Below are 13,044 nucleotides of genomic sequence, written 5' to 3'. Positions count from 1 at the left end.
TATCTGCTTCCTCTTCCTTCCATCCCCACCCCCTTCTTTCAATGCACATTTGCCTGCCTTACTACATATCCTCCTTTTATCTTTCCATTGACCACACATTTTAAAATTTTTTTCATCAGTCGAATGTGAAATTTTCATCTTTGGTGAAATAAATTTTTTCTTTGAACATTCAGCATATGGTTTGAATGTTTATTCACCTCTTCAACTAGTACCACTCAGAACTGGGAGTAGTTGCAGAAACAGTGTAAAAGCCAGGTGAGTGCTTCTAGGGTGGGGGGAGAACAGGCAGGCCCATCTTGTGGATGATCACTCGTCTGCCAGGGCCTCTGAAAAGCAAGACGTCACGTCAAAATTCAGTGTTCACCGTCCTGCCGGTGCCATCAGAGATGGCTTTTCTTCCACAATGGTGATGTCAGAGGTGTGTTGTAATGGGGGGCGGAAGGGTTAGGTATTGACCTCGGAGTGTGGAATGTGTGACTTGTTCTCGCCACCTAAAAACTGAGTCTTGTTTTCCTTATCTGCACTGCCTTGTGAGTGCCATGCTCCTGCCTACCTCATGTGGTCAGTGGGGGGTGGAGACTTGATGCCATGTTAGTTAGGGAAGTGCTTTGCCAGTGGTAGTGTGCCTCCAAAGGCAGGTGTTTGCCCCCATGATCAGAAGCTAATTGGGTGGTTTCTGTTTTACAAGCCAAGAAGAGCTTTGCAACAAAACCTAGAAACCTTTGCTTAATTCTCATGAGGGCACTAATTCCTTTCATTTGTAAAGTTATACAGTAGCAGTACTTAACATCAAATAATTTTATGCTCTCATAGTGAGTGTTAGCTCCATTTTATGGTTAGGAAATTGGGGTTCCCTGGGGCCCCAGAGGTAGTTAATGTGCTAGTTCTTGGAACATAGTGTCTTCTTGGAATTCAGAGACTGCTCACCCCTCGTCCGAGCCACTCACAAATCCCAGCCCAGGCTGCTCTCTGGCAGACATTGGGGAAAGTAATTAGAAGCTTTTTGAGAGGCAGGGATAGGGGAATAAAACTTCTCTTGTGTCACACATAGGTTGGGCTCACAATTGGGACTCCAAGGAAACTGAAATGACCTGAGTGGGGCAAGGACTTACCGTTGGTGTCTTCCCAAAGAACCTCTTGAAGAAACTTCCCCAGTGCCTGGCCATGCTGGTAGTACTGAGGCCCTGACAGCTTGATTCCAACATCAAAGGGGGCATTGAACTAGGAGGAGGGGGAAGGAAGACCCCAGAGGTGTCAGAGGTCACACCCTGCCATCCCACCCCAAACACATGGCGCTCCCAGCCCTCCCGAAGCAGGCCCTGGGCTCTCAGGATCTCCTCACAGGGGCAGGGAGGGAGGAGGGCCTGTGGCTCAGCAGCCACCACGGGGGGTGCAGCTCAGCCAGGTGACTCTGCCTTCGTAGGTCTGTTCTTACTGCCCCTGCCATCTCGAGGAAACTAGCTTGCAGTCTTTTCTTCCTCTAATGAGGTTGCTCAAGCTGTGGGTTACTCCCACTCCCCCTTGTAATTTTGGAAGACATAAGGTTGAGTCGCCAGTGGTAGGACTTCAGGCTCTGGTACGGAGACTGGGGGGACAGTGGGTTTCCCCGGTGTCCTAGCACTAGCCTGGGCAGTGGTCTCTGCCCATCTACTGCCCTCACCACCTCTCCTGGCTCTTCCTCCTGTCCTGGGCACAGGCCTTTCCTTGTTCCATGGAAGGTCAGACAAGCTGACTTTTCCCTGGAGAGATGCTCTGAGCCAAGTGCTTGCTTCTCTCTGTGCCTCTGTGTCTTCCCTTCTACAGGGACAGCACCCCATTTTTCCCTCCTTTCTCAGCACCCTTGGAGATGATTTATTGGAGCTCAGAGTTTTGGGAGAAGGGGAAAGAGCTCTCTTTGCAGCCACATCATGGTTTCCGCCCCTGGAGGGCAGACTCTATTGTTATGTTCTAGTAGCTGCCTTGGTACCTGGTACCTGCATGCCAGTCACTTGCGAAGTCTAAGTCACTGAAGGGATCTGGTGTTGGGAGGGAGCCTTCTGTCATTGGTCCTTCTTCCCCCTGCCCCCCCCCCCCAACAGGAGGCCTGGAGGGGTCGAGGACTTGCCTGAGGCTGCAGGGGTGGGGTGGTGGCCTGGGAACCGCTTCTGGCTTCTGGTCATGGTCTGCAGCGACACCCAGCTTGGAGCTTCTCTGTTGTCCAGGCCTGGCCAAGGCCTTGCCTCCACGCTGGGGATAGTCCTCTGGGCCTCCCTGCCCCAGTTTCTCTCCCATTTCACATGTGAGCAAATGTGCTCCAAGAGGTTATGAAGAAAACAAGGAGCTCCTTGTTCCCTTTAAATACTTCCCTTCTTCCTTGTCTCCACGGGGAGGGCGGAGGGAGTGGGGAATGACCCGCTTGTGATTTTAGGGAACTCCATCCATTGGCTCCCTCCTATTAGCAAGTACTCATTTTTCTTCCACCCTGTGGCTAAGAGGGGTTGGTCAGATGGCCTGAGCAGACTTCTTGGGAACCACGTGAGCACTGATCAGGGCCAGGTGCTCCTGGCTGGCCCAGCACCTGGAACCTGGGCTGTTGAGAGGCAGCCCAGCCACGCCTGGGTGGGGTATGCTTCTGGGGACTTGGAAAGGCCTGATACGGGGCGGAGGGGTGGGGAAGGGGTAGGACGTGGTCTCAGAAGTCTTCAGCTCTGAAAGTGGATTGCAGTAGCAACACATCTGGAGGAAGGTGGAACTCCAGAGCAAGAGGGGCTGAGGGAGTGTGTGCAGAGCCCTGCAGCCAGGGGTGTGGGCCTCCCCACCTCTAGTGGCCCTGGTGCCTCCCAGACATTTCAGACTTCGGGTTCTAGTTGGGGTGCGGGCTAACTTCTAAGGCCAGCCTTCATGGGGACTGGAAGCTTCTGGTTGTCCCAGCCCTGCCTTGAGTCCTCAAGCCGCTGAGACCCCTTCCCTGTCTGGGTGTGGGGGAGAGCCAGCCAGGCCTGGGTGAGTGGGAGTGCCGGCCAGCCGCCTGGGTCTCACCAGGAAATTCCCCAGTTTTAGTTTGAGGATTTGCAGGAGTCAGTGGGAATGTAGTGGGTTGGAGATCTCACATGTGGCATGGAGGAAGCACCTGAGAACACCCCTAGATTCCAGGAAGGGTCAGAGGGAGCGTGGGTAGGGAGTTCATCCTGATGGAAGAAGCTGGTGGGGAGGGAGGGAGCGAGGGAGGCCGAGGCAGGCCGCACTGCAGCTTCTCAGGCCAGGGGTGACTAGGGAGGGAGGGGTGCCCCAGGCCACAATGCACGCTGTTTGCCAGGCTGGTGAGGGGAAGGGGGCTAGGAGCTGGAGGTGGCCCTGCCCTCTGCTCCCACCCCTGCCGCGCGCAGGCTGTGGCACCTCAGGAACACGAGTTCATCTGTCTGAACTTCTGTCCCTTGCCTATGAAACGAGGGCAGTAGTATCTGACCTTACCTCACAGGTGGTCGTGGAGATTGAACGGCATATAATGAGGGTAAGACAGTTTGTAAATGAAATCTCCATCAGTAGGCAGGAGCAGCACCAAGATCGCCACGGTTCAGTACTGCCCCGGGGTGGGGAATTCTGGTGTCATTGCAGGGAGGCAGCTGTCGCCACCTGAGTGCTTGTAAGGGCCATTCCCTGAACCACAGCTGGCTTCCTGGGAAGATTGCAGGGATAACCCCTATATAATCCCTTTACTCCTTCTCTGTCCTAATCTCCCCCTCTATTTTCAGACTTTCTCCGTGGCCCGTGCAAGATTTGCTGGAGCCGAGACAGCCCGATTGGTCCTGTCTCATCTCCGGATGGGGCATGGTGCATGGCCGCTGGCGGCGGGCTAGCAGTAGCTGGCCTGCGTGGGGCCGTGCGTGTGCACTCCAGCCCCGGGCAGGGTCGGACAGGCCCCTGGGCCAAGCAGACACTTTGCTGTGGGGAAACCTCTTCAGGCTGTGACCAGCTGATTCTTCCTGGGTGTGTGTCTCTTGGCACCATGTTTGCTGGCCCTCTTTTGAAATCCTCTGGTGTGGACCTGCACCCCTCCTGTTCCCTGCTCATGGCTCCTTGTCCTGTCCCGTTCTGTTGTAGCAAAATGACTTATCTTAGACATTTGCCTCTTGATGGGAAAAGACCTGGTGGAGTCCAGTTCGGAGTCAACCTTTTTGCGTACTATTTTACATTTCTTTCGTCAGTGGATCACTGTTCACAGCCTGCCCTCCTCCACCCTCATACCCTCCACTGCCACAAAAGCATAAATCTGGAACCAACCCGGATTTCCAGCTCATCCTCTGCCTCTTCCACTTGACTGGTGTCTTCTGGGCCAAGGGAGCCTTCTAGGGCTCGGGGCTGCAGTTTGGCCGGCGGCTTCTTGGACTCCTTTCTCTGCTGGAAAGAGGTACTATCTTAGGGCCCTAAGCCCCCTTATACTTCCAGAAGCAGAGGGAGGTGTGGAGCCTACAGTCAGACCCAGAGTCGTCCTTAGTGCTCTTGGAGAAAGCCCAGAGAATTTGAGCCAAGGTCACACAGCTGGCTGCCCCATGGCAAGGCTGGAGCCAGATACCCTAATCCGAATGTGGGGCTTTGTGGTGAGATGGTTTACCTGTACTTTCTGGTGTTCGGGACTTAGGAAGCTGGAGCCCGCTATGGCCAGGTCCACCCAGAGCACACTGAAGAGCAGCAGGCTGCACATGGTCCCCAGGGAGGGCATGGTGTCAGATGCGCCTGGAGGAGAAGAGGGTCTGCAGGCAGTGTGCCCTCCCCTTCCTGTGCCCCAGACCCCTCTCAGGTATGAGCCCAGCACACAGGGTGAGGGGACTTGGACCTGGGATGTCACTGTTGAATAGAAGAGCTCTTCCCACCCCTGCTGGAGGGGCTCCCTCTGCCCACCGCCCCCTCTGCCCAGGCTGTTTGGCAGTGGGACTCCCCATATTTGTCCCAGGCCCCAAGGAGCTTGTGCCATTTCTTAAGGAAGGATCATGATGCTGAAGGAGCAGGGCCCTCAGGGTTTATGGGGTTGTGGGGGTGCTCCAGCTGTGTCTGAGCAGCCAGGCTGCCCCATGTTGTGCAGCCACCCCTTTGTTCAGATGGGCCTGTGGATGGCCAGCAGTCAGAGGAAGCTAAACCCATGAACCCACATATGGAGAGTAGAGAGAGCACACCTACCTGGGATTCCTGGTGGAGGTGGCGCCCAGTGGCTGTCTGGTCTTTATGTAGGAAGCCCTGTGTTTGTTTTACACTAGCAGCTCCGTCCTAACTCCTCGTGCCTGCTTTACATTCCTTGTGCACTAAAAATGGGTATGTGCTCTGGGTGGAAGTCAACAACAGAGGTCAGAAACCTTGAGACATTGCTGGGTTGGCTCGGCTGTGCACCCACTGCAGCTGTCCCCAAGTGGGCTCACCCCTGATTCAGGTGGGGTGAGGGGAGTGCCTCGGGGCCTAGGCCAGCTGCGCTACTCTCTGCTGCTCTGCTTACCACCCCCTCCTGAAATTCCCTTCCTTCTAGGACAGAATGAGATGATGGTCACTAGATTTTTCAGAGCTTTTCGAGCTTGCTGTTCTCTGTGACTGATGTTGCTCTGGCTCCCACAAACCTCTGGAGCTCATGGGGGGCCTGGCTTCTGTTCCCATGCTTCCACGACCAGGGCAAGCCTGTGATACAGAAGAGGAGTATGCTGGGAGGAGTGGCAGCACCGGCTCTGACGGTGGCTTTGCCTGTCATTTCTTCCAGGTGGTGCGTGATGAGTTGGCTTGCCTCTCTTCCCTGTGGCCAGGTTCCAGGAGGGAAGAGACTGGCCCTGGCGGCAGAGGAGCTACGGCTCAGTCCTGGTGCAGGTGACTGCTCCTCAGTTGATGGGCCCCAGACAGACCACCAGTAATCCTCCTTGTGCCAGGGCCACTCTTGAGTGGCTTTGAGGATGACCTGAGGCGATGGGTGTGAAAACCTTTTATAACCCCTGAGGTGTCATGTCATGCACACGCCCCTTGTGTTCTGGGCCTACAGGGCTTGCAGGCGTGTGCCAAGGTCATGTGTTCTCAGATGGAGAGTTAACTAACATCATGGGGGATTCCTTACCTGCCTGGAGAGCTTCATCTAATTGGATGCCCAGGCAGTGACTCCTAAGGGCTAAGTGAACTGTCTACATCCAGAGATTCTAGCATTTCTAAGGAGCAACTCCCTTGAAGCTGGGGCTGGGAACTTGGGAGGTTAGGAGGAGCTCCATGAAAGAGGCAGATGATGGAAATGGAAGGAGGACACCCCTGAAAGCAGAATGGCGTGAGCGAAGGTGAACAGAAGGCGTGGGTGTAGAACATTTGGGGCAATGACAAGAAAGCTGGCTGCCTTGGATGAGGGTGTCAGTGGAGGAGGTTATTAGGAAAGGCCTAGAAGGCAGATCAGGGTCAGGTTATGCCCAGCCTTGAAGGCTGCTAGCCCAAGGAGTTTGGGCTTTATCTGCAGGAGGGAGGACCCTGAAGGTTCTCAAACAGAGGAGTGACACAACTGTAGATTACAAGAGTCGGTAAGACGTTGAAGAGGTGGGAGGCTGAACCTTGATTTCACTGGAAGGAACCCTGAAAGCGAGAAAGGCCCCACTTTCCTCAAAGCCACAGAGCCTTCAGTGGCGGTGCCAGCTTCGGGGTGCCAGCTTCCCAGTCCCTGGCTGCTAGGGTGCGGTACTTTCCCCTTAGACCGTCCTGACCGCACAGCAAACGTGCTATTCCAAGAAAGTCCATCTGCACTGAGTGGGGTGCGATTGGGCTGGGGAGCCAGTTAGGATATCGAGCACTAGACAGCTGACTGTCAAATGACCGGCCCCCCGGGTTGGGCACTGGGCCCTTGTCGAGAAGGTGGAAGGTGGGGGATTAAGTACCCTCTGATGGAAAGCATCTCGCCTCCCTTAGCCCCAGCAGAATGCATGTGTGTCACCGGAGGTCTTTACCCTTCTTGGCCACCTCAGCTTAGACCTCTTAGCTTGAGGGTGTGGAGAAATAGGGAGTTCTCAGAGAAGCTTGCAGCTTTTTCAGAGCCCTTCCTCCCAAAGCACAATAAAACAACCCCCACCCCCCAAACCCAACTATGGTGACCAGGCACCTGCTGAGGCTTCAAGCCTTCACTTGATCCCGACCCTGAATGCAGGAGCTGCCATGTTGATCTTAGATAAGGCCACTGGCCAGCAAACACCCCTGCTCGCTCTGTTATCTTTGGGGAACAGAGAAGCGGCCTGGGTGTTGGAAAGGACCCTAACCGCATACCACTGAGTCGAGGCTGGTTGCGGGAGGAAGGAACATCTGATGGATGCCAGAATCGTTGAGGAAGGAGCCAGGTGGCACCCAGAACTTTCCTCACTGCCCACTCACAGTTGTGGGAGCAGGGGCAGGTGTGGTGTGGGAAACGTGTGCACATCAGAATCCAGAGCAGCTTGGGGGAAGATGGTGTGACTCGGGCAAAGAACTGACTTTCCCCAGGCTCCTGTTCCTCCTTATTCCTTCCAAGTATGGAAAATACCAAGGCTGGTTTGGCACCTCCCTGTCCTGTGTCTTTCTCAGAACTTAGCGGGTGCTTGGTGCACAGGCTTCCTCTGGATGGCTTGCTGGTTGGTGATTTCCTTCCCACTGTGGGGCCTTAAGAATGGATGAGAAGTACTGGTCATCTCTGAATTAATTGCTGAATGTAAATGGTGTCTGAGAACAAATTAGGTTTTGTATCTTTTCCATTATACTTTCATTTCTATTGACCATTAGTTGTCAAGCTGTTTCATCAGTTTGGCCAGCCCTGAGTGAGGCAGATTGGGATTGTAGAAAGAGATTTTTTCTTTTCTTTTTTGGTGGGTGTTCTTTTTTGTCCTGGCTTCTATACCCTTTGGATTGGCACTGTTCAGTAGAAATATGCCAGCCTCAAGGAGCCTCATAAATAATTTTAAATTTCCTAGGAGTCACATTAAAAAATATAAAGTCAGGTGAAATCAGTTTGAATACTTTATTTAACATATCCATAATATATGTTTGACCTGTAATCAGTACAAAAATGACTGAGATAGTAGACACTAGTTTTCTTTTTACTAAATCTTTATTTTTATTTTTTTAAAAGATTTTATTTATTCATTCATGAGAGACACACACACAGAGAGAGAGAGAGAGAGGCAGAGACACAGGCAGAGGGAGAAGCAGGTACCATGCAGGGAGCCTGACGTGGGACTTGATCCCCGGTCTCCAGGATCATGACCTGGGCTAAAGACGGTGCTAAACCGCTGAGCCCCCCAGGCTGCCCTATTTTTACATTTTTAAAAAAGATTTATTTATTTATTCATGGGAGACACACAGAAAGAGAGAGAGAGGCAGAGAAGCAGACTCCATGCAGGAAGCCTGATGTGGGACTCAATCCTGGGATCACACCCTGAGCCGAAGGCAGACGCTCAACAACTGAGCCACCCAGGCGTCCCATTCTTTTTACTTAATCTTTAAAATTCAGGGCACCTTAAGTTTTCTAGCAGATTTCAGGTCACACTAGCCACACACATGCTTAGTAGCTCCATGTGGCTGGTGACTACCGCACTGGACAGCGCAGTTCTAGTGTCATTTTTCGACTCGTGCAACCTTAGCCTATCTTCCTATCTCTCCAACAGTTTCTGCTCTCAGCCTAAAAATATGCCTTGGTCTCTAAATCTGGAAAGGTCTATTTGGCACCGGTCCCCCTTTCCCTCACCCTATATAACCTCTAGGCATAACTTTTTTCCCTTTCCTTGTATGCTCTTCCTTAGTGTGCACTGGCCCCTCAAAACTTGAGTGGACTCCCATCTCCAGCACTGTGCTGAGGCTGTTCTCCCTGCATTCTGGGTAGTGTAGCCTCCGTCTAGGGCCCACTAGGAGCTGTGGGATCTTAGGGTGAGAATGTTAAGACCTGATGTCAACTGCTGGGTGCAGGTCTATGCTGGGCTGCCCTGAATTTGTGGGGAAGCTTATAAGAATGCTGGTGTTTGTTTGTTTAAAGATTTTATTTATTTATTTGACACAGAGCACAAGCAAGGGGGAGTGGCAGGCAGAGGGAGATGGAGAAGCAGGGTTCCTGTTGAGCAGGGAGTTGTCCAGTGTGGGGCTCCATCCCAGGACCCCAGGATCATGACCTGAGCCAAAGGCAGATGCTTAACTGACTGAACCACCCAGCTGCTCCAAGAATCCAAGAATGCTGTTTTGTTTTAAAATGCCTGATCCTTTGATTCTGATCTAATAGGTATGGAGTGGGGCCCTAGAATCTGAATTTTTAAAAATTTTAATTTAAATTCCAGTTATTAACATACACAGTAATATTAGTTTCAGGTGTGCAATATAGTAATTGAACACGTACATATACCTCCTGGTGCTCATCACAAGTGCCTTCCTTAATCCCCATCATCTATCTCACCCATCCTCCCACCCACTTCCCCTCTGGTGACCATCTGTTCTCTATAGTTAAAGAGTCTGTTTTCTGCTTTGTCTCTCTCTTGCTCTTTTTTCCCCCCTTTGCTCGTTTGTTTCTTAAATTCCACGTAGGAGTGAAATCATGGTATTTGTCTTTTTCAGACTTACTTTGCTTAACATTATACTTTTGAGGTCCATCCATGTTGTTGCAAATGGCAAGATTTCATTCTTTTTTATGGCTGATTAATATTCTATTATACACACACACCCCACATCTTTATCCATTCATTAGCGGACACTTGGGCTACTTGTGTAATTTAGCTATTGTAGACAATGCTGCTATAGACATTAGGGTGCACATATCTCTTTGAATTAGTAATTTTGTATTCTTTGGGTAAATACCTAATAGTGGAATTCCTGAGTCATAGGGTAGCTCTATTTTTAACTTTTTGAGGAACCTTCATACTGTTTTCCAGAGGGGCTGTACCAGTTTGCATTCCCACCAACAATGTAAGAGGATTCCCCTCATCCACATCCCTGCCAACACTTGTTGTTTCTTGTGTTGTTGCTGTTAGCCATTCTGACTGGTGTGAGGTGATAGCTCATTGTAGTTTTGATTTACATTTCCCTGATGGTAGGTGATGATGAACATCTGAGGTGTCTGTTGGCCATCTGTATGTCTTCTTTGGAGAAATGTCTGCTCATGTCTTCTGCCCATTTTTATTTGTTTTTTGGGTGTTGAGTTTATAAATTCTTTATAAAGGGGTGTCTGGGTGGCTCAGTGGGTTAGGTGGTCAACTCTTGATTTCAACTCAGATCATAATCTCTGGGTCTTGGGATCGAGCCCTGCATTGGGCTCTACGCATAGCAGGGAGTCAGCTTCCAGATTCTCTCTTCTCCCTCTGCCCTGGCCCCCCACTTCTTCTTTCTCTCTAAATAAATCAATCTTAAAAATAAGTTCATGTATTTTGGATACTGATCCTTTGTCAGATATGTCATTTGCTGATATCTTCTCCCATTCCCTAGGTTGCCTTTTAGTTCCTTCACTGTGCAGAAACTTGTTATTTTGATGTACCAATAGTTTTTTGTTTCCCTTGCCCCAGGAGACATATCTAGAAAGAAGTTGCTAGTGTCAGAGACACTAGCCAGTGTCAGAGACATTACTTCCTGTTTTTCCTCTAGAATTTTTTATGGTTTTAGGTCTCACATTTAACCCATTTAGAATTTATTTTTATGATAAGAAAGTGGTCCAGGTTCATTACTTTGCATGATGCTGTCTAGTTTTCCCACCATTTGTGGAAGAGATAATCCTTTTCCCACTTGATATTCTTTCCTGCTTTGTTGAAGATTAATTGGCTATATAATTGTGGGCTCATTTCTGGGTTTTCTATTCTGTCTCATTGATCTATGTGTCTATTTTTGTGCCAGTACCATACCATTTTGAGCACTACAGCTTTGGAATAACTTGGAGTCTGGAATTGTGATGCCTCCAGCTTTTTCTTTTTCAACCTTGCTTTGACTATCTGAGGTCTTATGTGATTCCAACGGAAATTTTAGATTTGATGGTTCTAGCTCTGTAACAAATGCTGTTGGTATCTTGATATGGGCTGCATTAAATGTGTAGATTCCTTTGGGTGGCATAGACATTTTAACAATATTTGTTCTTATAATCCATGAGTGTGGAATGTCTTTCCATTTCTTTATGTCATCTTAAGTTTCTTTTATCAGTGATGTATAGTTTTCAACGTACAGGTCTTTCACCTCTTCGGTTAGGTTTATTCATAAGTATCCTAATGTTTTTGGTACAATTGTAAATTGGATTGATTCCTTAACTACTCTTTCTGCTGCTTCATTATTGGTGAATAGAAATGCAGCAGGTTTCTGTACACTGATTTTGTATCCTGTGACTTTATTGAGTTTATCAGTACTAGCAGTTAATTCTGGTGGAGTCTTTGCTGGGTTTTCTAATAGAGTATCATGTTATCTGCAAATAATTAAAGTTTAACTTCTTCCTTGCTTATTTCAGTGCCTCTTCTCCTGCTGTGGTGAGGACTCCATTTCTATGTCGAATAAAAGTGGTGGGAGTGGATCTCCCAGTCTTGTTTCTGCCTGTAGAGGAAAAGCTCTCATCCTTTTAGGATGATGATATTAGCTGTAGTCCTTTCATCTATGGCCTTTATTATGTTGAGGTGTGTTCCTCTAAATGTACTTTGTTGATGATTTTTATCATGAACTGGTCTTGTACTTTGTCATATGCTTTCTCTTCATCTATTGAAATGATATGGTTCTTCTTATCCTTTCTTTTTTTTTTAAAGTTGCATATCCACCTTCATTTATTTTATTTATTTTATTTATTTATGATAGTCACACACACACACAGAGAGAGAGAGAGAGGCAGAGACACAGGCAGAGGGAGAAGCAGGCTCCATGCACCGGGAGCCCGATGTGGGACTCGATCCCGGGTCTCCAGGATCGCACCCTGGACCAAAGGCAGGCACTAAACCTCTGCGCCACCCGGGGTTCCCTTATCCTTTCTTTTATTAACATGATATGTCACATTGAATGATTTGTGATTCAATCACAAATTGTGATTGATCACCCTTGCAGCCCAGGGATAAATCCCACTTGACTGTGGGATTTTTAAATAATGTATTGTTGGATTTGGTTTGCTAGTATTTTATTGAGAATTTTTGTATCTGGGTTTGTTAGGGGTATTGGCCAGTAGTCCTGTTTTGTTGTTTTGTTTTAGTCTTTGGTTTTGGTATTGGGGTATTGCTGACCTCACAGAATGAATTTGGAAATTTCCCTTCCTTTTCTATATTTTGGAATAGTTTGAGAAGAATAGGTACTAACTCTTCCTTAAATGTGTGGTAGGAAAAAATAAATAAATAAAAATAAATGTGTGGTAGGGGACGCCTGGGTGGCCCAGTGGTTTAGTGCCTCCCTTCTGCCCTGGGTGTGATCCCGGAGTCCCAGGATCGAGTCCCACGTCGGGCTCCCTGTGGGGGGAGCCTGCTTCTCCCTCTGCCAATGTCTCTGCCTCTCTCTCTCTGATGAATAAATAAATAAAAATCTAAAAAAAAAAATGTGTGGTAGAATTCGCCTGTGAAGCAATCTGGTCTGTTGGGAGTTTTTGAATTACTAATTCAAGTTCTTTGCTAGTCATCAGTCTGTTCAAATTTTCTATTTCTTCCTGTTTCAGTTTTGGTAGGAGTTTGTCTAGGGATTTATTATGCATTTCTTGTCCAATTTGTTGGCATATAGTTTTTCTTAATATTCTCTTGTAATTGTTTGTATTTCTGTGGTGTTGGTGTTATTTCTCTTCTCTCATTTGTGGTTTTATTAGGGTCCTTCTTTTTTTTGTTGTTAAGTCTGGCTAGAGTTTTATTAATTTTAGTATTTTTTCCAAAGAGCCAACTCCTGGTTTCATTGATCTCTTCTGTTTTTTTTTTTGTTTTGTTTTGTTTTGTTTTTTTAGTTTCTGTATCATTTATTTCTGCTCTAATCTTTGTTATTTCCTTCCTTCTACTGGCTTTAGGCTTTGTTATTCTTTCTCTAGCTCCTTTAGGCTGTAAGGTTAGGTTGTTTGAGATTTTGCTTCTTGAGGTAGGCCTCTACTACTATATTCTTCCCTCTTAGGACTGCCTTTGCTGCATCACA

General features: G+C 48.6%; 1 protein-coding gene across 4 annotated transcripts; it reads right to left on the bottom strand.

The window, feature by feature from the left end:
* Positions 1-306: 306 nt before the first annotated feature.
* Positions 307-4,711, bottom strand: GHRL (ghrelin and obestatin prepropeptide). 4 transcript variants are annotated; one of them, XM_055344389.1, is made up of 4 exons: positions 4,592-4,711; positions 4,261-4,377; positions 1,113-1,221; positions 307-326 (listed from the first exon to the last, which is right to left on the bottom strand). In XM_055344389.1, exons 1-4 carry the CDS (start codon positions 4,697-4,699, stop codon positions 307-309), a joined length of 354 nt encoding a protein of 117 aa, XP_055200364.1. In that variant the 5' UTR covers positions 4,700-4,711. The 4 variants fall into 4 exon arrangements, with proteins under 4 accessions (XP_055200364.1, XP_055200365.1, XP_055200362.1 ...); XM_055344390.1 differs by having other exon boundaries at positions 4,261-4,374; positions 4,592-4,699; XM_055344387.1 differs by lacking the exon at positions 307-326 and having other exon boundaries at positions 857-1,221.
* Positions 4,712-13,044: the final 8,333 nt, after the last annotated feature.

Source organism: Nyctereutes procyonoides, unplaced genomic scaffold (genome assembly GCF_905146905.1).
Source record: "Nyctereutes procyonoides isolate TBG_1078 unplaced genomic scaffold, NYPRO_anot_genome, whole genome shotgun sequence".
Taxonomy (NCBI): domain Eukaryota; kingdom Metazoa; phylum Chordata; class Mammalia; order Carnivora; family Canidae; genus Nyctereutes; species Nyctereutes procyonoides.
The sequence above is the reverse complement of the archived record's forward strand: the minus strand, read 5'-3'. Positions and strand labels throughout refer to the sequence as shown.

Coding starts and splice junctions, on each gene's coding strand:
- GHRL (XM_055344387.1), bottom strand. CDS start 4,699: ATGCCCTCCCTGGGGACCATGTGCAGCCTGCTGCTCTTCAGTGTGCTC. Junction 4,378..4,591: donor CCGAACACCAGAAAGTACAG/GTAAACCATCTC, acceptor ACCTCTTTCCAG/CAGAGAAAGGAGTCCAAGAA. Junction 1,222..4,260: donor AGGATGAGCTGGAAATCCGG/GTTGGTTCCAGA, acceptor CCCTCCTCCTAG/TTCAATGCCCCCTTTGATGT.